The sequence below is a fragment of the Mixophyes fleayi genome, chromosome 5 (assembly GCF_038048845.1).
Source record: "Mixophyes fleayi isolate aMixFle1 chromosome 5, aMixFle1.hap1, whole genome shotgun sequence".
Classification (NCBI taxonomy): Eukaryota; Metazoa; Chordata; class Amphibia; order Anura; family Limnodynastidae; genus Mixophyes; species Mixophyes fleayi.
The window spans coordinates 96,265,835-96,293,682 of NC_134406.1; the positions used below are offsets into that span (position 1 = coordinate 96,265,835).

A 27,848-nucleotide genomic window follows, 5' to 3' on the forward strand; every position below is an offset into this window, starting at 1 on the left:
ATTTCTCCCGCATCCTGGATTTCACCGAGAATCGCGTCAAATGACGCGATTCTCTGTGATTGATGCCATTTTGGAGGGCAGAAGGGGGCGGGACGAGGCCAATTGCGTCATTTTGGCCCCGCCCCCCGCGACGTAAATTACGTTTTCGCGGGGTGGGCGGGACCAAAATGACACGTTTGGCCTCATCCCGCCCCCTCCCTCCCTCCAGTCACGCCCCCTCTCCCGGAAACTTGTTTCCGAGAGTTGGCAAGTATGAGTAAATCAGGCGGTCTCTAAAGGCCAGACCGCCAGAAAACTGCCAGAAAACCAAAGTTTCACAAAGCACCACATTACAAATCGCCAGATCCATTTTAACATGATACAAATACAAGCCATCAGATTTACTAAGAAGCAGATTGCTCAAACTGCATGCTTGCCACTCAGCACATATGAGAAGGCACCACTGGCTTATGATTTATGGGGCAATCATTATTTATTGATTAGGAGGACAAAATGAATTTATAATTAATTATCAGGCAAATTTCAATTTTCATTATTAGAAATATAATATATTATGTGAAATAAATATATATTGTGCAATATTATTGTAGTACTATATTCTCAGGTAATATGAATTTATAATTATATTAAGGGACAATAATATTTGCTAGCAGGGGCAATAATTAATTATGATGGGGCCAACACTTCTTGTTTCATGACGGTGGCACCATTTATACTGTACACAGCATGCTGACTGTTGTAACATAATATCTGCCATATATAACATTCACATATTACATATGTTAAATAAACATAAATAATATATTATAAGCCATATAGTATATATTGAAGCATTGACCTCATGGACTGCACTGAATGCGTACCGCACATTGCCTTGTTTTAGCACCGCTTTGCCTAGATAATCCGTCCAGCTAACTTTAAGCTGCATGACTACTGCAATCTAGAAGTGCACCTAGGTTTGCGGAGATACGGACAATACTAAGACTGTACAAAAGTGTAACCATCACATCAAAGTCCAACCTCCTATAATCTTAGACTTTTCCAATCTTTTTCTTAAAGTGCTGCTTAGTGTAGCCTCATGTGTGGCTTACATTAACCTCAAGTGAGGGAACTTTAATACTGTCTTTATTACATGCTTTTGTGTGTTTGAAACTTTTTTTATTGAGCAAAGTGCACCTGGAACTGGGCTTCTCAGCCAATGTGCATCTGCATGATGCAATATGCGTCCCGTTAAAACAGGCCTGGCCATCCTGTGGCTCTCCAGGTGTTGTGAAACTACAACTCCCAGCATGCCCTGCAAGCTATTAGCTGGCTTGCTAATGACAAAGCATGCTGGGGTTTGTAGTTTCACAAACAGCTGGAGAGCCACAGGTTGGCCAGGCCTGCGTTAAAAGTATAGGACAAAGCCAGTTCAAAGATGGTGCAAAGGGATTTGAAGAGTGCAAATAGCTGTCTTCCTTAAAGGTACACTCCTAAAAGTATGCCTTCTCCACCACATAATGGCATTTCTAATGAATACTATGGTAAAACAAAATGTCTTGTTATTATAGCTCAATTCTACTTTTACCCAATTGTAAATAAAGTTTCACCCTTGATATTATATGAATACATAGGTCTATGAAGACCGATCTAGTCCTTCTGCAAGGCATCTTCTGGAAATAAAAAACGTCCATGTTAACATGCTTTTCTGTTCATCCATCCATATTGTTTTGCAGTTTATCACTGTTTAGAAAGCTAACATCATTTCTGAAAACTCACTGAAAATAAATGGCATAAAACTAGATGTATTGTGATTATTATTTGGCGACTATTTAAGTAATAATCCCCTTATGCCTTGGCTGGAGAAGTTGAAGGCCTTTCCACCCCATTATGTAATTTCAATAAACTTGCTGTGCCTATCCATACTTTTTAAAACAATGCCCCGGTTTTTCGATCACTGCCATCTAAAACATGAGCTCTTAAGCTCAATTGCAGCAACTGTTATGAAGGCAGCACGCTTTGGGCTGGTTGGTGGCATTTCCAAGCATTATTCTACTTGTAGTACCTGGAAATCAGCCAATCAGCTTAGAGATCTGCATGCATATATTTAATTTAACCTATCATTTACAAGAAACAATTGTTTGTGGTAAATTGTAAATTAGTTTAAACAAAACCACGTAATTTCCATTGTTTTCCTATTCAAATTCTCAACTGGGAGATGGTAGCCCTGTATTATGGTTGTGAATGGGATTAAGCGTTACTGACAAACTGTTGGCACTCAGTTCATGCTTGTAATTGTCATGCTGATGGCTGAGCATCAGCTACTCCTATTGTGACTGACTATATATCTACAACATCAAAATCAAAGGGAAGTGTGGTCTCTGTGTGGTGCATAAGTGATAATGATGACAATATAGCATCTGCCGCAGCAGTAACCTGCACAGCGCTGATGATGATTATTACTGAGCTTACACTGTGATGGTGTTGGAGGCTTGTTATGAAATCTCAGACGGGATTTGTTGTGGGGCACAAGATATCTGCTTCAATACATTGGCAACTGGCTACATCTGCTTAATGCTCACTATACTGTATCATATAATGTACATGCATAAGAGAACTGATATCTAATTTTAGCAAAATTGCAAGCAGCAACAGCACCAACCTCTCACTTGCTCTGGCACTGTATGTTACATTTTAAAAAGTACAGTTTATTGCTTTAAAATTTCTTTTTTAAAAGTTTAATAAAAAGCAAAATTGGGTGACTTAATCTTTATACAATTATTATTATTATTATTATTATTATTATTATTATTACTATTATTGACATTATTGCAGGACAAGTACAGGGGATCTTCATCTATGTGTCATGACTAGAGATGAAACAATGATTCTCAGGTTTAAGGATGATTTTGAGTCTGTATTTTGATTTTCAAAAAATCTTTTATTCCTGTTTAAAACAGGAAATGTCATCTACAAATATATTTTGAAAGAGAAAGGGATCATTTTTAAAGTAAATGGGACTGAGTCATTAAGGAGAGCAAAGCAAAAAAAAAAGGAGCAAGTTTGCTCCTAGACAAACCATGTTACAATGCAAGGGGTGCAAATTAATTTATTATTTTGCACATCAGTTAAATACTGGTTGTTTTTTCATTTAGCAGACTTGATAGCTTTATTTTTACACTGCTATGTAAAGTTAATCTGGGACATGTCCTACCCCAACTAAAAATCTGACCCCACATTTTAAATTTACCTCTCCCTCCATGGTTTTGCCCAGGTGCAAAGTTACTCCTTTTTCATGCTTTACTCTCCTTAATGACTTAGGCCCAATGTGTTCAATATGATATCATTGTTTTTTTTTTGTACAATCTCTAAAATACAGTTTTAAGTACAATGTTTATCAATTTTACTTTTACACACAGCTTGATTTGATCATTTGCCCATGTCTTACCATAATTTGGATCCCCATGCTGCACATGCATACTGTGCCATAGAATGCTTAATTTATTGATAACATAACCATAGACCTTTAGTCTTAACCTTACCAATTATCTGTGTATAAAAGACACAAAACTGACTTATTGGCAATTAACTTTTCTTTATTGAAATAATCAGATATGGTGGCAGGAGAACACTGTACTCAGCCTTGTCTATTACTTAAGTGCACCCTTTGTATTTATCCTTAAACTGGGACAACAATCCCTGAGGAATTTCAGAACCCGAACGCTTCTGGGCTAATCGTAACGCACCACAAGTCAGCCCAAAGTGGCTGTACTTGCACCGAAACTAAGCCGTCTATTGGAAGGGTATGGATACCAAACGTTTCACTACCATCAATGTGCACTTCACCAACCTTGCTTATCCTGTATTTTGTTCTCCTGCCTCACTAAAGGCTGCACCAACCGCAGGACCCAATTCCAGCATCGAGCCCGAGCACCAAGTGGCCCATCATACCTCCGGGGCTGAACCAGCATCCATATCACAGCACGGCCTACACACCACATGGCACATTATATCTCTGGGGCTGAACCAGCACACCCATACCATACCACGGCCTGCACACCAGGTGGCCTAACACTCCTGTACTCTACCACAAGTCTACACACCAAGTGGCCCATAATACCTCCGGGCCTGTAAAACTACCCATACTTAGAGAACCGTGTCCACATACCAAGGTTGTACAATGCAAGCAGCTAACGAATACTGCATCCAGGAGTTAGGAATAGGAGAGAGGAATGCTTTCCTGTAAGCAAAAGAGCTGAATGATTCCTCCTTGCTCTTCTATAACCTGCTCCCTTGCTCCTGTACTGCCATTCTGACTAACATGGCATCACCACACCTTCCTGCTCTGTTAACCCTTAATGAGCCAAATAGTTATGTATATAAACCTCAGCTTATAATCTCCCTTGGGCTTATTCCAACTCTCAGTTCTAATTGCCCTCTTTTTTGCATAGCAATTATCCCCTAATACTCAAATATTTATTTTCTCTGAAATCAAAGTTTTTATGAAATTTAGTGTAATATAAACAGAGTTTATTACCTTCCCTCCTGTTAGAGTCACCACCTGCCCTTAAATCTACCTCACGGTCAATAACATCGCAATTTCCTCAGTTTCCCAAGCCTGCTGCCTTGGTGTCATACTTGACTCCACCCTCTGCTTTATTCCTCACATCCAGACTCCATCTTAAAAACATTGCCAAAATATGCCCTTTCTTACTCAACATGCTACTAAAACTCTTATCCATTCTCTCATCATCTCCCGTCTTGACTATTGCAACCTCCTGCTATTTGGAATTCCTGACACTCATATATCCATACTTCAATCCATCCTAAATGCTGCTGCAAGACTGATCTTCCTCCCTCACAGCTCCACATCTGCTGCACCACTTTGCAAATCCCTACACTGGCTCCCTATGTTCTGTAGAATCAAATTCAAATTACTTACCCTTACCTACAAAGCTCCCAACAACACTACCCCTGCATACATCTCAAATCTCATATCAAAATAGTCTCCCACCTGCCCTCTTAGATCTCTGACCTTGTCTCTTCTCTGGTAGCCACCTCTCACTCTCACCTACAAGACATCTCCCGTGCTGCTCCCTACTTATGGAAGTCCCTACCACACTCAATCAGACTTTCCCACAGCTTTCAAATCTTTAGACAATCTTTGAAAGCCCATCTCTTTTTTCAAGGTGACTTTATCCCTGATAACACTGTTCACACTAATGCACCCTCACAACTGTCCCAATCTACACTCTGCTACATTTCTACATTTGCTCCTCTTGTTTCGGCTGTGCCCACTTCCACTTAGAATATAAGCTCACTAATGAGCAGGGTCCTTCATACCTTTTGTTTTCATGTCTGTGTTTATTTTGTCTACCTTCTATGTCCCTGTTTTATGTATTTACTGTTTTTCCTACTGTACGGCACTGTGGAGCACTGTGACACCTTACAAATCTATAATATTATTGATAATAATAATAACAATAATAACAATAATAATAATAATAATAATAATAAAAAGATAGATATACAGTGATCACCCTTTATAATGCCCCCATATTTAATACAAAGCATATTCTCCGCACAAAATAACATTGAAATGTAGTTATTCCTTTAAATGTTGCAGTCTTTATGATGTCCTCCTTGCTATAATTCCATATATAATATATATATATATATATATATATATATATATATATAAAGTAATTTAGTAATGAGTGATTAGAATTTAGTAATGAGTAATAGTGCTCCTGATTTCCCTATCTTAATGTCCAGTTTTTGCTTCATCTAAGGTAAGAGGAGGTCTGATCTTGGAGATTTTGCTAAAGTGAAAGTGGCAGGAGTAGGAGAAGGACTGAATGTGGGGAGTATGTGAGAGGGAGGAGTTGAGGATGACAACCGGGCAGCAGATTAAGGAATGGAGGACAGGGTGGCATTGTCAATGGATAGGGAGAGGAGGGGAGGGGTCCCTGGAGGGAGGGAACACAATGAGTTCCATTTTGGACATGTTAGGTTAGAGAAAGAGCTGGGATATCCAAGAGGAGATATTAGCTAGACATCTGGAAACACGAGATAGGAGGTAAGAGGCGAAGTCAAAAGAGGAAAGGTAGAGGTGGTATTGGGGTCTGAAGGTGCTAATAAGTTCAACAAGGGAGGAAATGCAGAGAGAGAAGAGAAGGGGACCAAGAAGAGACCCTTGAGGTATGCTGACAGGTAGAGGAAGAGGTGGTAAACCAGGAGCGGATGGTGTCACCAAGGCCAATGAAGTGGCGGATTTGCAGGATGAGACGATGGTCCATTGTGTTGAAAGCTACAGAGAGGTCCAGAAGGATGACCTTAGAATTTACCCTTAGATTTGGCAGCGACAGGATGATTTATGACCTTGGTAAGGGTAGTTTATGCAGTGGAGGAAGCATAAGGCAGATTGAAGCTAGTTGAGGATGGAGTGAGAGGAGGGAAAGCTGGTGAGTGACTTGTTGAAAAATCATTAGAAAAGCTTGAACGAGAAGTGGAGAAGATAGATTGACAATAGTTGGAGAGAGAGTCAGGGTCCAGGATGGGTTTTTTGAGATTGGGTGAGACAAGGGCACATTTGAAGGAGGAGGGGATGGTACTAGCGGAGAGGGACAGTTTAAAAAGATTGAGTATTATACATATTAATTGTGTGGGAAATCTGCATGCCATAGATCAAAACATACAGTTGAAAATATGTATTTATACAGGTTGTTAAGCTACAGAAAATAGTCAAATGCATGTTGTTTGAGCTGAAATGTAATTGCTCTGGTCTCAAATATTGCATTTTTCTGGCATATTATGCTACCTTTCATAATCATATAGCTATTTTATTCTAAGAGAGATTCTATTTTTGCAAAAGTAATACAACAAAGCAATGCCCACCCTCAGGTGCCTGATCCAAGTCATCTCAAAGTCTAAAAATGGCAGTCACATCATGTCTTCCACATTCTAGTCCATGGATCTTTCATTACGTGCATTTCAAATAGGAATCCAGAAGGCAATTTCACAGGTAACTTATTTTCAGAAAAATATGGCATTATGTACTGGTTTGTGGCTGCCAGCCTATTTGAGAGAATTAAGTATTCTGGCTGTGGAACTTGATCTGCATAATAGCATAGGATGGAGAAGTGAAAGTGGCGTTTATTATCCTTTCCTGAAACAATAACACTTGGTAACAGCAATCAGCTTTTCTGATTTAAACATATTTCCACTTGTATGTCAAGGACAGAACATGGAGCTGGAGATAAACAATTATCTACAGATAACTTTATCAATATACATGGTTCAGTGGGCTCTCCAACTAAATTAGTAATTGTCTCTTTCTCCACCTTCTTATGACCCCAGTAATTATTATTTTGTCATTTGTACTTACCATGGTAGTGATTCTTGCACTATTTGAGTAGCATGTAGACAATGCACACTCTTACTGCACATGCCTACATGAAAACGAAATTACAGATTTGAAGGTCAATGTATCAATGTAGCTCACCTGCCTAGCTGCCACTGTAAAACAGTATAAGTGACTATACATTATTGTGAAAAGTAGTTCTGCAGCATTCTATAGAATGCAGCACACTGCATGGAAGGAAAGAAATAGACTTACATGGTAATGCTAGTCTGCAAGACCAACATTTTGTCTTAATGCAGCCTAGGACAGTGATGCCTAACCTGTGACACTCCAGGTGTTGTGAAACTACAAGCCCCAGCATGCTTTGCCAGTTATCAGCTAGTTATCTACTGGCAAAGCATGCTGGGGCTTGTAGTTTCACAACACCTGGAGTGTCACAGGTTACCCATCACTGGCCTAGGAGGAAGGAAATGAAAGATGTGTTATGTTGGCACAAAACTGAATTGGTGCTGGAATGACTGACTTGGTAACAGCAAATTTAAAAAATAATCATCATTATGGGGACAAAGGTCAACTATTAATTTGGCTAGAGAAACCTGTACTATGGATCATAGGGTGCACATGATAGGTCAGAACCGGTAGGATGCATTGAGCATCCTAGCCTCGTCAACAGAGATTTCTCAGCTTCCTCTACAAGTTAATTATTATTATAATTATGCTTCTTCAATAACCTGTTTATCATCACCACTAGATTTAATCATCTGAAATATTTATTTTCAGTTTTGGGGTTTATTTTTACCTAGCTGTTAGGATCTCCAGTATGCCCTATACCCCCCTCCCCTTATTTCTAACAATGGCCTTTCACAGATCTAAATGTAACATTTATGAATTTGTAAAGACCACAATACACATGGAACAGTATTGCACCCAAAGGATGCGTAGTGTAAACTCAATGACATAATGTAAGGCAAAATATAGCTATGTTGTAAGGGTGAATAGCAATGCAATCAAGATGAAGTATAATAAGTGCAGTATCTTCTCTATTTTCATTTTAGATAGTCCTATGAAGTTTTTTCCTTTCAAAACACAAACTCATGCAGCTTCAGACTGACCCTAACAAAAGCACAATTCTTTACTCTACAAAGAAGCCTACTCCTTCCCTCTTACACAGGATTCATGACCTGTGCTGGAGAAAAAGTTATGTGCTTCACATTAAAAAGGAAAATTCAAAAGGTCCACTGAAAGAAGGAAAAGTGTTCAAAGAATGTAGTTATCTCCTAAGGAAAAGAAAAAAACAAATCCCCACTGTGTACAATAGAGGCCCATTAGTTGGACATCAAGCTATCTATAACAGTTCTTCCTGAAAGGCAAACTGATAATTCATTTTTTATTTTATTTTGTTTCGTTTTTTGTCAAGGATGAGCATCGATATAAATTCAGAGATTATGACAGCCATTTTTGGTGCTTTTTCATATGTGTTTAAAAATACGCTTCATTAACAGGACTTGCTATAGAGTGTCATATGGGTCTCATAGTATTTTGAATAATGTTGTTCAAATGCATTTGGTTCTTTTTAGAAAGACTTAAAAATTACCTAGATGCTCCATTTGGAAAAATAAAAACTCACCAAAATGTTATTAAGAAAGTAAGCCTACAATGTTCTAAGACTAGCTCATATGAGATAGAGAGCTAGAAAGAGTGTACATATTTCTAGTGGCCATATAGTACAGACCCCAGAAACCTGGTGATTGCACATTTTTTAAAAGAACAGCACAATATGTTTGTTTTGCGTGCCTTAATGAATCAGGCCCAGCTTTCATATGACTATCTAAGGCAGAACCCCAGACCTTTGGAGGTGGTACAAAGCAGACCCCAGTTCTCTGGTAGTAGCACAATGCAAAGCCAATAATCTCTGGTGGCTTTACTATGTAGATACTATATCTCTGGCATCCATACAATGCTAATGCCAGATAAGACCCCAGTCTTTTGGTAGTGACCCTTACAGTGAATATATCCCATCTTTGCTTCCAAACTGTGTTTCTGTGGGTTGATGGAGAGAAAGAACCAATCAGAGTACTGGGAGCCATCCATTGAGTATCAAGGAATCAGACTGGTGAATGCCCTATGTTATCCACAAATCAGAATGCTGGATAACTACTAGAGTGTTGGAAGCTTCTAGACTGGTTAGATATCAATATAAAAGCTAAAAGCAAACGTGCTCCAATCAAACTATTTTATTTATTGTTTTCTTCTTGTATATGACTTTTCTGTAAGGAACAAAACAGATTCAGAAAGCAGAAAATAACCTAAAAAGAAATAACCATTGTAGCTGTTTGTAAAATGAATGAAAAGAAGCACCATGTGGCTTTATTGCACACAGGTTTGCTCTCTATTTTAACACAATCCACTATTGGGATCCATATCTATAGTGTGATTTAAGGACACCAATGTAGTTATATGTGGCTGTCAAATCCAAGGTATGCTATCCTTGAATTGATGCCGAGCTTATACACAATCAAAGGAAATCTTCCTGCATGTATGCATTACGATCGATTGGAGAACAGAATATACACAACACCATCTCTTTTGTATAGAATCTGCTCTGTTTAATGCATACCAGGTCATATTTTTATAGTACTTCTGAAGAACTTGTTGATATGCAAAAACAGTTGATGAATCACAAGATTAGTTTCCTGACAAGCCTGAGGTTGTACTTGTTCTAGCGTTATGGTGCAATTTTCCAAGAAGCCTTAAGGTAGTACGTTATTTGTAATCAGCTACTTCTGCAGATGCCATCTTTACTTCTGCTTCTAACATCCTATGCAAAACTTCTTACAATTTCTAAAATATATACATATATCCCTGAGCATATTAAATTAAAATGTGAAGCATTCTTTAAGGTACACTACATTTCATATAAAATACATTATCATGGCAATGAGTTTTCCACCTTAATCTTAATTTATTAATGAAAACACATTGTTAATATATATTATCACATGGTAAATGTTACTCATATTTGCCAACCTTATGTTGGCCGGGTCCGGGAGATCCTGGAGGGCAGGAAGGGTGTATGGGTGAAGGGGGCGGGGCTTCACAATTTGCGTCATTTTGGCCCCGTTTTTGGCTGTTTTGGGTCTTGACCCCAAACAAGCATTACATCACTGGGGGCGGGGCCAAAATGACGCAAATAGAGAATCCCGCCCCTCCACCCGTACATTACGGCTTTAATTATATTGAAGTGGGCAGGTGGGCCAGATGTGGGAGAATCACCAGCTCTCCCGGGAGTCCGTGAGACTGACCCGAATTTCGGGACTCTCCCTGACATTCCGGAAGAGTTGGCAAGTAAGATGTTACTGCTTTATCTTTCTTGTGTTGTCAGAACAAGTTGTTATAATAGCCACATTTACTGAGAATGTCTTTCACAAGTCAAAGGCTCATTTATGACCATATAAAAGTAGAAAGCAAATGTTCTTTTGTAACACAAGCCTACTTTATTGCAAAATTACACAAAACAGAAGCGGAAGTTGCTCAATCAATTTAAAGGTTCATAGAAGGTGCTTGAAAGGGTGGGGTTATCCTGAAAGGAACAAACACATAGAAAAATCCCCCAGTACACTGTTATAACCAGCAAAGAAGCTGCTATTTCTTTTTGTGCATAAAAATGTAGAGATCTCAGTTGCCCACATTTGCAAGTGCACAAGTAAAATGAGCAAGTCAGTAAAGTATGTACACTTTTTGAGGTCATAAATTATCCTTTAACGGTTTAGCAGATAAACTGTCTTGTTAGCAACTGTGTATGGTAAATTGAAATATTTTCATCCGCTTTAACATTTTTGCATCTCCCATTTTAGTTAGGCAATCAGAACAGAGTGTTTGAGCTTGCATAACATTGTCTTGCTTATAGGACACGGTATTGTCAAACAAAAGAATGAGTATAAATAAAGACCTAGATTGTATTCATCTGTATTATACAATGGAATGTATGTAACATCCTGCTGTTTAAAAAGTGCAGATAAGCTTCTTCCAGTAGTTACCCTGCAGTAGTAGCTAAACATCTGTTCATTTTCATTAGTTGTGGGCAATGGCTGGTGTCTGACAGGGCAGCCAAACTCATACTTCCTTTTTAGCACTGTATATGTGAATTCAGTACAGTGATGAGATGAAAACACATTTTTTTTAAAAACTAGCTCTACATCAATGTATGTTGTGCGAAATGCAGATGTTATTCTTGTGAGGAGTCTCGGTTTCTATGCTTGTGAGGTTGCAGAGAAATGAAGTACAGACAATGTGGTCTATTTAACAAGTGGTGACAAGCTAGCATCTCAGTATAAACCCCGACAAAAGGCACTATCACCACTTTTTCTTATTTATCAAAGGGTTAACCCTGAAGAAATCATGGCATTAAGCTGATTACCGACACTCAATGATGTCTCCATAGACCTCTATGGCGACAGCAACATTAGGTAATTTATTAAGCTGCATAAGGCTTTGTAATGCCATCTCAGGAAGACGGTACTGGTCTATTTCAGTAGTATCCAGCTGAAGCCTCTGCGGATTCTCTGCATCCCTATTGGGAGAAAGCGCTATGCACATGCACATAGCACTTTCTCCATTCACTGGCAGCGCTGAGGAGGGTGTCGATGCTGGGGCTCCTAGAGCTGCCCTGGCATAGTAAATTGCAGCAATGCTTCTTTATGTACCACTGTGATTTACAGAGATACATATTGATGGCTATCTTGCTGGAACCATAAATATACCCCAATGTCTGTCAATAAGCATCTAAATAAGCAAGTTTTCATTTCTAAGAACAGTTTACAACTATGTGTAAATGGTGCTATAATACTTGTAAAGGAAAAACAGATTTGCAATTAGTCACTAGGAATGAGCGTTAACGGCATTGCTTTATTTACACTGATGAGCCCCATAAACAACCCTAACTGTTTGAATCAGTAATAAAATAGTTATGAATCGATAATCAGAAAATCAAACTATTGTCCAAATATTGCAAAGTCTTCCCGATACAAAATTTGGGAATTTTGTAAAACTAGCCTACCAGAAAGGAATTTGTTAGGATACCGGGTTAATGGTTAGCTCTTTTGCAGCACTGGTTTGCCCAGTCTGGCACACCCAGTACACCTTGTGGATATAAAATCACCTGTGCAAATTGTGGGTAAATGTACATTATGGGTTCACTGCACCAAACCTAGCATACAGCCCGTAACTTAAAATTTAAGCACCTGGGGCAAGAAGGAAAACTTTCCCAGCCTTAAATTTTATCCAAATGAACCTAAAAAAACTCATAAACTGCACCCCCCTTCAGCATTGTGCCCTGGGCGGTCATCCCTCTCGGATGGCCCTAGTTACGGCCCTGCTAAAAGGAGTTATTATTAATGTTCTTCCAAAGAACAGCTTCTGCTTCTGAGCCACAATCTTCACTCCTATACCAGCAAAGTAAGGACCATGTCACTGTCTTCAGGGTCACAAAGTGACAAAGTCTTACACAATGAAATCACTGCAAAGTTCTGTACCAGCAGTTGGTGCTAATAATCTGGGTGCCTCGGGTCGGCTGAATACCTTAAGTGACAGTAGCTCCTTTAGGGGACATCCTAAAGATTTTGGTAGTTCAAAGTGAACCCACCTGGTGACATTTGAGAACTGGGCAACATGAAACAGTAAAACACATATAGTAATATACACATGTACAGGTGATACAGCATCATGCAAAAATAATTGATGACGGGATAACAAGGGGGCTTAACTTTTATTTTTAAGTAGCTTGACACCCTGCTCTTGCCACAACATTGAACACAGGTAGTCAATAAAGAATGTCAAGTGTAAGCGAAAAAATGGAAACAGAATCATCTTTATGGGAAAATTTACACTATTCTGCTACCAGACACTAGTTATATAAAACTAGGTGTTTAAAAGATATATTGGCACCAAAGTGTTTAGCTGGATACTCCTTGGTTTTAGAAGTTGTCCATACTCATAGCTGGGATCATCTGACCTGAGTAGTCAATAGGATACTAATTTGAATGCTAAGGAAAAATCACCACTAAATTGGAGTATGAAATGAGACTATGGAGTATATTTACTAAACTGCGGGTTCGAAAAAGTGGAGATGTTGCCTGTAGCAACATATCAGATTCTAGCTGTTATTTTGTAGAATGCACTAAATAAAGGAAAGCTAGAATCTGATTGGTTGCTATAGGCAACATCTCCACTTTTCCAAACCCGCAGATTAGTAAATCTAGCCCTATATGTAATATTGGGAAATATTCTGTAAAGTTAATTTGCCATTTTAACTGTTTAGCGGCATATAGGGAATACTGCTGTAGTAGTCTTATGTAATCTTTGGAAACAACTCAAGGGTTAATTTTTAAAGAAGGTTTCAAAAATATGAATTCTGCAATTAGAATGGGATGTTTCATCATGACATCCACTCATTATTGGATAACTACAGCATCTGTTCAACCATGTGCTTCCATTTCAGCGATTATCTCAACCCGCCTTTAAAACTTCTCCTGTTTCTCCTGTGCCTAATACAATACATGGGTGGTTAAACAGATATTCAGTATGACAATAGCTGTTTCAGAAGTTTCAGGTGAAATTCAAAAATAAAACAATACAGGTCTCTATCTATGGATATGTGTTTAATTATAATGTAACATTAATAGACACCTATTTTTTTCAGATGGTCAATAATCCCTTAGCAAATCAGGCAGCGGCAGCAGCAGCAGCAGCAGCTGCTATGAGCTCGATAGCAAGTTCACAGGCCTTTGGGAATGCACTCTCCAGTCTGCAAGGCGTTACTGGTCAACTAGTCACAAATGCACAAGGACAGGTAACAAATTTAATTTAATATTATATTATGTATTTGCTATAAATTGAGTTTATTTTGTAGTATAACATATTTTGTAGTATAACAAATACATGTAAATACATGTAAATTCATGATAACAGAATAAGTGGCTAGAGTAGCAAATATAATTATCTTGTTTTGTAAAAGCCTACGAATCTCTATGTGCACTATCATACAAATTAGTCTATTGTCAAAATGGGTTAGAATAGCAGACTTATATACTAGCTCATATTATCAACACTACATCAAATATCTATGCATGCACAGCTGCATGGGACAATGTCACAGCTCCCACAGTCGTTCTTTATGTGCTAATAATATAACGGAACTGAAATACAAGTGTGCTTAAACATGATGTAAAAGTAATAACATCATAGTGTACTATATATGTATATATATATATATATATATATATATATATATATATATATATATACATTTGGCATAACTACCAATAGTGCAGCAGGTGCAGTGCACCGGGGCCCATGGAGATAATGGGGCCTGCTGCATGGTAGATGGAGAGTTTCAGGCACCCGGTTCCCTCCTCCCCACCTGCCAGCACCAGGGCGCACAGCTCGCTAGTTCCGCCTCTGTGTATGTATATATATAAATATATATATATATATATATATATATATATACACACACATACTCACACACACACACACAATTCCTATACTATTTTGTTATTTTCTTAAGTAATGGAGCAGAAAGCAGTATTTTGTATAATCACACACTCTCTGCAAAACTCAGCACTGTGGAGCAGGCAACATAGCACTCAGAATGCATGCAGTGCCTGATACATCAGTGGCTTCTGAGCACTTTTTTTATGTGGCACTTCAGAATGCACTACTCTATGCAGTGACAGGGACATCACAGCCCTTTACCTTGAGCACTGTCACGGAGAGAAAGGAAAGGACATCAGTTCAGAATTGATTTTCGCCTTAAGTAGCACACTAATATTACTTAAAGATTTCTACACATGCAGCAGAACTGACTAAGTAATGTCAATGTGCTTCTGAAATAATCAGTTCTGCGCATGTGAAGCAGTTGCTAAGTAAAGGCAGTGTCTTTGTTAAACACATTAGGCAACATTTAAGCATTACTCCTAGAGATGTTACCGAGGGAAGCAAATTTACATAGAACATAGCTACTTACGTTTTTTAACATCTCTTACGTTATTAAATAAGGTGCCCCAAATTCCAAAATCCAAATTGATTACCATTTACTGCCTGACTTACCTGTGATGCTGTGTAGACAACCCCACTTCTATTCTGATGTATTGTTTTGTAAAGACTCACAGACTTCAGCTTGTCTCCACTGCACTGAACAATGTTTATTCTATCTCATACATGCCTACTTTTTAAATCCGTACTCCGGAAGATTGGAGTACAGATCATGTGACAGAGGGTAGGAGGGGGCGTGATGACATCATTACGTCACTATAGCGCCGCCCATACCATAAAATACAGAAATTCAAGGTATTGAATGTGGGGGGGAGGCTCAATCGCTATTCAATGCCGTGAATTTTGGCATTTTACAGGGTCCGGGAGGTCTGCCTACTCTTCCGGGAGTCCGGGAGGACTCCCCAAAATTCGGGAGCCTTCCGGAAATTCCGGGATAGTAGGCAAGTATGTATCTGCATTATATCAATGTTTCTTTGTCAGACATCCATAATAAAGCCTGCACTGGCAAACAAAATGGTTGTTTGCATATACTGCACAAATCCATGGGAGATCCAAAGACTGAAATATAAAAGTAAAGTTTACATGCTATATTAGCTGTGGAGAAACAAACAAGTTAACAGGTACCTGAACCTCCTTGATAAATATATCAGCTCAGTACAAGTGGGGATCCAGTGCCATTTTATTGGATATATACTATACAGTTCCAGTTATTTCCTAAAGACCCCAGAAGGGTTATGGTGGGACAGCCCTGCTTAAGATGTTAGCAGTGACACAATCCATTTGGATCAAAACAAGGGGTAACTATATTGGACATGAAGTCAACCCAAGGGGAGCACAAAGATTTTATCAGAGGCAAAAAACATCTTGAGATTAATTTGGACAGCAAGAAGCACCATCCATGCATAAACCAGTACTAAGGCAGTTTTCTCTCTGTAGTTCCTAGGCACCCTTTTCTGTCTTGCACTAGGACAGACATATGTCATTGTCAATCATGTATTATGTCCCACTTCATTGTTTAATATAGTATATACATATTTTTACAATTTATGATATTCAGGCTCAAAGACATCACTGCAGTGCAACCACTGGGTCAGAGATTCAAATTTGAAATATATACAAGTTACTTAACATAGTCTCACTAAGTTTGAGAGAGTTCTATCCCTGGTAATGGTGATCTGAACCAGGACTGCAGCATACTATAATGCAGGGAGAGTTGGTAGAGTGATACTATGAGCCCATTACAATATATTTATATATTTTCAAAGCTTGTAAGGTGCTTAATACAGTATTAGCACTTTCGACAGATATTCTGCTGTTCTTTAACCCTTTAACTTGTTAAAAAAAAAATATATATATCTACTATATAAAAGCCTAGTGGCGTGTGTCTGTGTGTGGGAAAAAAAACCCTAAGCTGCAGCGCCACCTGCTGGGCGAAATTATACACTGAACTACTAAATTCTTAGTGTGTGTGAAGAAAAACTCAGAAAGGGCTGAAATTTGATATACTAAGATGTTTTTAATGTGTTAATTTAATTTGTTAATTGTTAAAAGTGTTTATAAAGATTTTAAAAAAATATATATATATATTTCTTGAAGGAGAAGTGACAGTTGGGAGTGGTTGGTGGTTGCCGGGGGTGACAGTTGGGAGTGGTTGGTGGTTGCCAGGGGGTGACAGAGCGATAGGAGTTTGATACTCAGGACCGCTGAGAGAGATCCCTGTGTCTGGATAGACATCTGGATAGATGTGGCGATAAAGATGAAGGATGAGGTGATGGAGAAGAATGATGAGGTGGGGACATGTGGACAAAACCACGTTAAAAAAGGGCGCTTGCATCGGGAAGTAACGCTCTTCCCCTGAGGAGGCCTGGGCTAGCCCCAAATGCATGACAAGAACCTTTTTAACACCTTAAGTATCTTTATTTGACTAGAATGCATGAGTATCATGCACGGGTTAACTTGTATATATATATATATATATATATATATATATATGGGACCTGTTGCATATATTTAATAAAGACAATTCCAAGTACAGTATTTATAAATAATAATAGTCATTGATTATAGTGAATATATTTAAAACATACCTGTACTTGTGCAAACTTTGCAATTTGCAATTTGCAATTACGCTCCGTGTGCTTGTACTGGGCGGATATTTACATTCAAACCAGCGGAATACACGAGCTGACAGTGTGGCGACTGCAGACACCAGAGACCCGTCGCTGTAACCAGCAGAACTGTGACTAAGGAAGCAACGTGTTTTATGGTAACCTATGGGATAACCTAAGGTGGCTGAAGATTGAATACATCCTCACAGTCTACGGGATATCCTGCAGATAAGCCATTAAACTATTGGCTTCTGGTACGCATACATCTTCATTGGTGTGACCTGTTTATACCTTTTTGAACGTCATCTGGCTGTGTATGATTTTCTATCCTATGAGCTATACATATCTATTTTAGACACTGTTGATACCCACATGGTGGGAAGCTCTGGCTCACTCATTTCTGGTGGTTTGGTTCCTTTTTTGGATTTTTCACTTGGCTCCATTAACTTGCCATACTACACTATTGTGCGCCTCCTCTCATTTACTTTATATATATATATATATATATATATATATATATATATATATATATATATATATATGGGACCTGTTGCATATATTTAATAAAGACAATTCCAAATACAGTATTTATAAATAATAATAGTCATTGATTATAGTGAATATATTGAAAACATACCTGTACTTGTGCAAACTTTGCAATTTGCAATACTTTGCAAAGTATTGATTATTCTGAAATTATTTAGTAAATTGAACACATTTCTCCTCAGTTTCATTTTTACTGCAAACAAAGATACATCTAAAGCTTTCCTACCTCCCATTCAAGATCTAGAAAAGATGCTGACCTTGTCATATTTACAGGGTGGGTGCAGAATTGTTCCATCACCATCCTGGGTGTTGAACGATGGAGCTTGTCAAAGTGAGACCATATCTAATGAATCATCTTATCGCAGGTGCACACTGCACATATTAAAAGAGGATTGTATGAACAATGTGCCCTCTACAATAACCTTTCAATGTCTACTTTAACCCGTCTTTCAATCCCTTTCATCAAACGATCATCTCGTACAGCAGATCTTAAAAAGAGTATCTTCAAATCCTTCTATGATTTCTGGTCAGGTTGCGCATTAGGTAGAAAAAAAATGCTGTTTGAGACTTGTAACTAGTTGTCATCTGAGCTGTTTATATGAGAACATTACTTTCCAAAAGAATATTTCGTTTAAACATTGCTATTTTTCTTTCATAAATTGAAGTTTCTCTACAATGCTTAATCACAACACATCCACAATTAATAATAAAAATGCCAGCAAAAGTATTCAGTCTTCCGTCCTTCGGGATGGTGTATGAGGTTCAGGCACCTTAAATTAGCCCTTATTAGCTTATAGATTTTACTATAGGTAGTGATAGACCAAAATAATAAAAAAAAAAAAGACAACTTAATAAAATTAATAAATATAGTATTGTTTTCTTCTGCTTCATAAATATGTCTATCGGTAGTCTGGGTGAATTTAAAGTTTCATGCATAGTGCATTGTCCATTTATCGCTAATCATTTTGTATCCACATTTAGAACAATGCTTGGATAATTTGGTTAATATAGCCAAACTGCCCAATAAAATCACTCTATGTGTGGGCAGTTTAAAGGTGTTAATCCATGATCCCAAACACAAAACATATGTAGCACCCTCATGACTTTTGCAATAAGAGTAAATTACTAATCCAACACATAACTGGTACATTCATTGTGGCATGTTCAATCCACAAAAGCCACTTATTTTTTGTTGTATTAGGAATCAGAAGGACTCCCGAGTTTAAGATTTCTAGGTGCATATTCAATTAAGCGCGAAGTGTCTCCAGAACGGACCCAGAGGCACTTTGTGTTTCCGCAACATTCTGTACCGTATTGTACCGTATTGACACTTTATATGTGCAGCCACGATGTGCCGACTTAATTGAATATGCCCCCTAGTGGCAAAAAACAGAAGAAATAAGAAATCCTGCTCACATGGAAACCCTTCAAGAATGCAAGATCAATGTAGCAGAATACAGGCAGCTGACACTGGCACTTCTCTACCACTTGTACAAAGTAAAGAAGAATGAGTGCAGGCAGGACAAATGAAAACTATAATATTATTAATGTGTATAAAAAAGCTCCATCACATTTAAATTATTATATTCATTTTTGAGCTATGCTTTTCATGTTATTATGTTTAGATAACTCGTTCGTAGTGTAGCTCATGCTGTGCTTGACAACTTGAACTGCAAGGTTTGGGGTATTATCAATTTTTTATGTGTATTACTTAAAAGGTTCTTTGACTAGAGTAAGTGTACTCACGCTAAGCATTCTGTTATAGGTGGTAGTGTGAAGTTAGTTCAATGATATGGAATAAAGTCCAGAGTTCTTGACATGTTAAATCAGCAATGTTAAACTTGAGGAGCAGTATCTAACCTTTAACAGTTTCTTTTATTTAAACAGTTCCCATTTCTTGTCGTGGATGAGTTACTATAGAGAACTCCTACTGTTAAGGATTCCTGAATAGTGACAATGAATACTGCAATGAAAGGACAGTTTGGGATTTTATATTGATGTTATCTACATTTAGTAAAATCTAACTATGCACAAATCTAAAGTGATACATTCCTTTACACATAATCACTTGCTACAGTATTTGCTGAAAATTTTAACTCAGCGTTAACCCAAATCCAGTTCTCAGGGACCCCTAACAGTGTATGTTTTCCATGTATCCTAACTGGAGCACAGGTGTAGTAATTAGTGATTGACACATTGTAAAACATTGTGGTATTAATTATTTCCTTGTGATACCCTGGTAATCTGGAAAACATACTCTATTCGGTGCCCCTGAGGACTGTGGAACACTGGTTAAACTGAGCCATATGGAAGTAACCTATATAGGTGGTACTCCCTAAGTATTGACATGTCTTTTACTGGAGGTAGGGATCTAAATGTGGGGGGACTAGATCAGAAGCCGAGCTTGGGCCTTCCATTTGCTTTGATTAAAATGGAAAACTGGTTAGAAAGAAACTTTCATTTATGAACACATCTCAACTGAAAATGGGGCAAATTAATGTTATAAAACAGTGATGGGCAATATGCAGCCCTATGGCTGAATGCGGTCCTCCAAGCCTTCATCTGCAATCCCCAATCCTTCCTGATTTATTGAAAGATGTGTATGTAACGCATACATGCCAACTCTCCCGGAAAGTCCGGGAGACTCCCGAAATTCGGGTCAGTCTCCCGGGCTCCCGGGCAAGCTGGCATTTCTCCTGCATCCCAATCTCACACCGAGAATCGCGTCATTTTGGAGGGTGGGAGGGGGCGGGACGAGGCCAATTGCGTCATTTTGGCCCCGCCCCCCGCGGCACAAATTATGTTTTCGCCAAAATGGCGCAATTGGCCTCGTCCCGCCCCCTCCCGACCTCCAGTCACGCCCCCTCGGGAGATGGTAAGTATGATGTAACGCTTGTTTAAGATGCCTGCTGCTATGCTATTACAGATACTTGTCACTTTCTTTGATTAACTGAATTGTGTTAACTAACTGAGATCAAGAGTAATATGAGATCCTTTTGAACATTAGAAGGGCACACACTGCAGCCCCCAAAGTGTTTCAGGTTGCCGTCCACTGCTATAAAACCAGCTGTGCCTGACTATAACCTGACTGAGATATAGTTCAATAACAACCTCATTTTGCCGAAGCCCAGCTTATATGTAATGTTTTTGCAACACTAACTTTATGTGTAAACTCCAACTATAGAAAGTTTGTATGCAACAGCTGTAATTGATCTGTTTTGCTAATTGTGCTTTGTTGATTATACTACCCACAGGAGAGGAAAAGATAAAATGAGAAGTTGCACCTACTTGCTTTAAGCTGGTATAATAAATTGAAGAAAAACAATTTTGTTTAGACATAATATATTCATATTGGCAATGAAAAGATTATCAGCATAAATTAAATGCATTTATAATTTGATGTTTTTTTTACCAGGTATAACAATATATAAATTGTATTACCAATTCAGTAGACAGCAAACTGAAACTAAACTTCCCTCCCTTTTGAATGATCAAGACTTGGATTCAATATGCAAAATTAAACCCAGGCCAAGGTGGGTTCTGTGCTCAATATTTTAAAGTGCATCTGTATTATACACACAGACCTTTAAGACCAGTCTCCCTCTCTCCTCCTTATCAACACCCATTAATGAATCTAAATATTTACCCCTTTCTGTACAGTTGCTAAATGCAACTACTCCACTTTTCCTAATTACTTACTGCTACCCTATATAATATCTTACTGTAACTATGATTTTTTTTCTAAAAATATGGTATTTCCCTAAGCTTATTTTTCATGGGGCAGTCCTGATTCTTAGAACCCCAGAAGGGGAGTCGCCTATTAGAAAGGGACATCATTTTGGTGAAAGGGTGGTATGCCATATGCAAATCAGGGGAAGATCTTAATTTGCCCCATTTTCTCTTTTCGGATGTTGGAATGGTTGCTAAAATACATTATGCCAACAACTTTAGGTTGTTCCTTCCCAGAACAATTCACCTAGGACAGGTGGAATTTGCTATACGCTGTTATGGTAAAGACACAATTTAATCTCATCTCTGTCAGTCATAGAATTATCCCATATTCTTTTATCCTATTATGCCTAAAATCTATTGCTAATCGGCTCTGTTTCCATATTATCTCAATCATTGTGCATGTCAATATTGTCTTCTGCCCCATTATTTTAATTTTGTTCATTGTCTGGCATTCATTATACATTCCTATAAGCTACTTGCATGGTTATTAATTAGTACAGTGTCCATTATCACGTGTGTATTCATAAGCAAAAAGTAATATAAACAGGGGCAGAACACAAAATTTCTGGGTATCATTGCATTATTTGTCTTATATCTTTCTGAGCATCCATGGGGGCCTGGTATGGGCAGGGAACACCCTTTTGGGCTTCACTGTGCATGCTAGTGAGATGGTGGTAGGTGTAGACAATGGCTAAACCAAGATTAAATCATTGCAACATGTCACCACTTCATGGTATACATACTAGTAGCTGGGTAGCCACACAAGCATTTAAACTTCATATAGTATATTATTTTCAGGTAATGTGATATGGTCTCACAGGCAATGCATTAACATACCTGTCAACAGTCCTTGATTTGTGACACCTTAAAGTGCCTTGGCCTGCCAGGAAAGGGACATAACTTGGGTGGATCTAGGCGTTATATATATATAATTTAAAGATACATGTTGGATAGGTACCTGTGAGTAGGTTTTACAGCATATGAGATGCTTGCTATGGAGAGGGGCAGTAGCTTATACAGTTTGCCATAAATTCTGGCAAATCGCATGCTTTATTCCCTTTAGGTCTCACTATATATTCTATCAGGACTTTAACATATTTTTTGTCCTCAGCTTTCCACCTATTACTAGACTTAGTATAATGAGATCAACAGCTTAAATTCATTTAATTTTATCTTGATTTGGGGTATCACAATTGCCCACTGGCTATTAGTGATTAACACACCTATTTATCACTGTGTGAGAATTGCCCTGTCCTGTTTCATTTAGTAATTGTCTTTTAAATGTGTGTCTGTGACCTGTCACAATTCCAATTTGCTGGTGAAACATTCTCCCTTTCTCAGTTTCAGGCTGTGTAAGGCCAACTTAGTGCTTCCAGTGAAGGACAGCTGAAATTCAAAGAACAAGAAGGGGCAGAGAGATTTTACTTATATTTAATATAGCTATAAATGCCTATGCGGAATGTGGGGTGGTGATGGTGATAATTGATCAATTAGTTTGCAATTTTCTTCCCAGTCATTATCTGCAAAGCTGACATCTGCCACCATTCCTACAGTATACAGTACTTCTCATATGCAAATTGTTTTTGTTGCTGCTTGTAAATATGCTTTCACTTTAATCAATTCTACACAGCCTGGAATATGTTATGTACACTTCAGCTAATGAACAAATTGTCATTAAATACGTTGTAAATCGAAGTCTCCAACAGATTCAATAACAGTTCTAATGTGTTATGTTTTGTGTCTTGATTAGCAACAAAAAGCCATAGGGCTAGATTTACTAAGCTGCGGGTTTGAAAAAGTGGGGATGTTGCCTATAGCAACCAATCAGATTCTAGCTTTCATTTATTTAGTACTTTCTACAAAATGAAAGCTAGAATCTGATTGGTTGCTATAGGCAACATCCCCACTTTTTCAAACCCACAGTTTAGTAAATCTAGCCCATAATCTGTTATATCATGGAGTATTGCAGGCTGGTGAATGGAGGCAATTGTCATCCTAGACAATTAAAAGTCTTTGTGGGATTTATGCACTCTACTTGCACCCTCTGAGGAAATGCTACAGTATTATATGTGTGCAATGAATAAAGAATGTGCTGTAGTTTATAGCCTTCAAAGTCAAACCCATGACCAAATAAACAGGGACCCACAGGTTTGAACAATCTGCTCAGGTCAAATAAACCACAAATATTAAATTTGGGTCTGATTGCCACCAAAGCTATGGCTTCACAAAATCTCATTTACTTTTGACTTGTGCTTGCATTTGCAAATAAATACTGTTGAATTTTACATTTGTTTATGTGAGTTAGCTGCCAGCTGCCAATTAAAAAAAATATGCAGGTTTGAATTCTTAAATTAATAATATTATATAATGATCACTGTGAGGTTACCGGGTTTAACGTAACCTTCTGTGCTGCACAGCTGGCTTACCCGGTACCTATTCTTCAAAAGAAAAAAGGGGGGAGGTTACTGTCGCACTGATTAGGGAATGACCCTCCAATATAAAAATCTTATGAAAATTCCTATCTCATCTGGAGGGGTGCTACCAATAACATATTTATTATAGTTCAAACAAAAAGGAAAGCTAAAGGTTATTTATGGTGCACAAAGTTTCCCATATTTCATTTATTATGACACAACATTGATTAAAATATAACCTTTATTAATATTTTATATAAAATAGTCTTCTTAAAATAGCGCGAAATTGAAAGTGATTTAGTGAATATGTGAGTTAAAACTCTGGGTGCGCTAAAACTTCTCTGAGTTAATTAATGACCTATGCAGTTTTGTAAATATAGTAAGTATATAATTCATCCAAATTAGGCTGTGTTTACTGTATCCCTCACCAATTCAGTATTAATGACAGGGATTTCTTGTAACATCTATAGAGAGTCAGAAGAATAATTCTCTGAGACTCTTAATGATAATAGCTTATAAATTGGGAATACTTAATACCTTTATATGTACCTTAATGACATTACTAACAACTGAATATAGGATCTCCTATGGAGAGTGAAAGGTTCTACCTATATAGAGTCCATTCAGATAACATTTGTTTTATAGCTGTGCTATCGTTGCAGTGCTTATCTCCTTATTTTGACCCCTCGGATCTATAATTCCCTGCACTCTAGGATGCTAATATTTCTAATAGCCCTGCATAACTAAGGTCATATTGTATTTTTAGAGAAGTACAAGCAAGCACACAGAGAAACACCCGACGCGCGTTTCGCTTAGCTTTATCAAGGACTAACTCACATATTCACTAAATCACTTTCAATTTCGCGCTATTTTAAGAAGACTATTTTATATAAAATATTAATAAAGGTTATATTACCCGGTACCTATCCAAGGTTCAAAATCACCCAGGCAAATATCCCAAATAACACAAATAAGTTTATTTAACAAAATGGTAGCACAAAACAGCAATAAGCAGATGTAAATAATAACTTGCAACAAATAACACTACAGTCTGGCATAGACAACATACAGGGTATAATAAAAACACCTCACCAGTATGCTTGTTACTTTCAGATACTGCTGCCTCTCTCCTTTAAGACTACCAGCAAACTTAGCGGCCCTAATTAACTGTCACTCCACTTTCGGCGGACACACAGCTCCCCAAGACCTGGAAAGATAGATCGGGGCAACGGTAGTACTCCAGGGACCTATTGTCCCTTTCCTGTCAGGGGCAGAGATTAATATATCTCAAAGCCAACCTGACCTCAGCTATCACTTTGTAGTGAATGCCAATTTGCTGTCCTCTCTAGGTGTCTTTTAAGCCCAGAAATGACCTCATCAGCAATTCCAGGACCAGCCTGATTGGTCCTTTTTGTGTGTTTACCTTTACACAGATAAACATACAGACAAGGAGGTAGCAGATGAGTCACTCCTGATTTAATTAGGAACAGGTATTGTTATGTGGCTATACAGGAAAGATCCCACTCCAGACACACTTACAGTTAAATACACTTTGCCTTCCTCTGTAATTAAACATAGAGCTCTGTCTGTAGACCTGTTTCCTATGCTAGCACACACAGATCAAAGCTAAAGGAAGACAGGAGACCCAATGGTGCGAAGTACATTCATACAGGACTGGTGGACAATAAACCCTTTTGCCCAGACTGAAACAATGGACTAGTCTGCATGACAAGGTCCTGAAAGGCATCCTTTCAGGACCTTGAGGTCCTCAAAGGATTGACAAGGTCCTGAAAGGACATCCGGACATCGCAGAGAGGACCTTAATCGGGTTTCCAGCTTCAGGATCAGACAGAGAGAAGACTTTACCAGACAGAGGAATCATCTGACAGGGTAAGTCAGAATTCACTATAGCGTAGTCTCTCCACTGTATAAGCTGCACAAATACTCTGTGAAAAAATTGAGGATAATGTTTATCCTCAATTTTTTCACATGATTTATATAGGTGCGTCTTATACAGTGGAGCGTCCTATACATGGGGAAATACGGTAAGTGCTAATTGTAAACAAGGCCCCACAATTAAATCCCCACTATCAAGAGGGAATATACAGACGTCCTTGTCGAAGGGACATGTGAAACTAAAACCAAATATGTATATGTGTGTTTGCCATCACTCCTTGTTAAGCATTCAACACTTTAAATATTAGCTCTGTCATACAGGCTAGCAAAGCTGAGGGGCAGATAAGTTGAGTAAAAAACATAGTTGTTCCAATATAAGCCTGTAGAATATCATTTCTTTTGACTAATGAATGGGTTAAATATAGTAAGTAGTATAGAATAGAGCAATCAATTCAGTTCTTGGGGACACATGTCTAGAATAAGAAGATCAACATATATTTGCTTCAAGAAATTGAACTTGTGGTCAAGACCTAGACCGTTAAGCAACTTACAGAGCATTTTAATTCACAATTAGCTGGCATTGCTAAGTAGAAGAAAAGCCTGGGTTGATCCAATTACATAATATAATGAGTGCAGTTGTTCTCATTATTGTGATGAAGGGGACACAGATTTCCTATCTGTTCTCCTTGAAGGTAAATGGTGCTAATGAGGCCTGATAGATTTTGTGCTTCTAACAAGACTCACAGTAGAGAGTGATTGCAGCGGAAATAGATTTGATGGGATGCTATGCCCTTTGTAGTGTCTCTGGTACTGACACTCTGTGACATAATCAGGTCAAAAAGCCGGTCAGAGCCATCAAAGAAAGCTATCTCATCCTTCCTCATTATTAACGTACATTATTTATTTCTACTGGCCCTAAAAACTGCCGTGGGCTGTTTGCACTTATTTCTGAACCATCAACTATTATACACATGGGTTAATGAAACATAAACTCTGCTTTTTCAACGAGGCTGTAATTAGAGAAAAATATAAAGAAGCCTATTCAAAATCAGCGGAGGGTTACAATAAGACTAATGTGTTCAACAAAGTAATATATAAAGTAAAGCAATAAAAACAAGTAGACTAAACATACTAATGTAAGGTTAATGTATGTCCCTGATATCCTCTGGACAAATATTCTGTAAAATGTAATTCTAATGCATTTTATTTATTTTTGACCAGTCTCTAGTTGATTAGAATTTAAGAATACTTGGTTTATTACAGAAGAGTAGATCCACAGGAATGATTCATTTTAAAGCAAATAAATTTCTTTCCATGTACCATACGAGCAAAAGCTTAGAATGAATATATATATAAAATGCATATGCATATATTATTATATTGTAGAGAAGGGGTGTGAAATAGTGCAGTTGATTACTTTTATTCTGGATTCTTACAGGATTAAGACAATCAGAAGCATATCACAAATGTGTCTCAGAGCGATAATGTGTTATCATCAGTGGGAATAAGTCTTGCTTTGAATAAAAAGCGTTTGGAATCTGAATACTTATGATCTCAACCTTATTACCTTGTTATGTTTTTATTTTAATTTTATATATAGAGAGAGCATGATTTATTTAGTTAAATGGCACGATTACGCAGCTGTCACTCATCAATCACACCGCTTACTTCTAACCTTGCCACATCACCAGTGTAATACATTGCAGCTGGCAGAGTTAGTGTAGCCCAGTGCATCCTCAGAAGTTCAGAAGCATGACT

General features: G+C 38.0%; 1 protein-coding gene across 1 annotated transcript in view; it reads left to right on the forward strand.

Moving 5' to 3' along the window:
- Positions 1–27,848, forward strand: part of POU6F2 (POU class 6 homeobox 2) — a 227,367-nt gene that overhangs the window by 147,105 nt on the left and 52,414 nt on the right. The window contains exon 5 of the mRNA XM_075214358.1: positions 14,040–14,189. Coding sequence (XP_075070459.1) covers positions 14,040–14,189 — 150 coding nt within the window. The remainder of the gene's footprint in view (positions 1–14,039; positions 14,190–27,848) is intronic.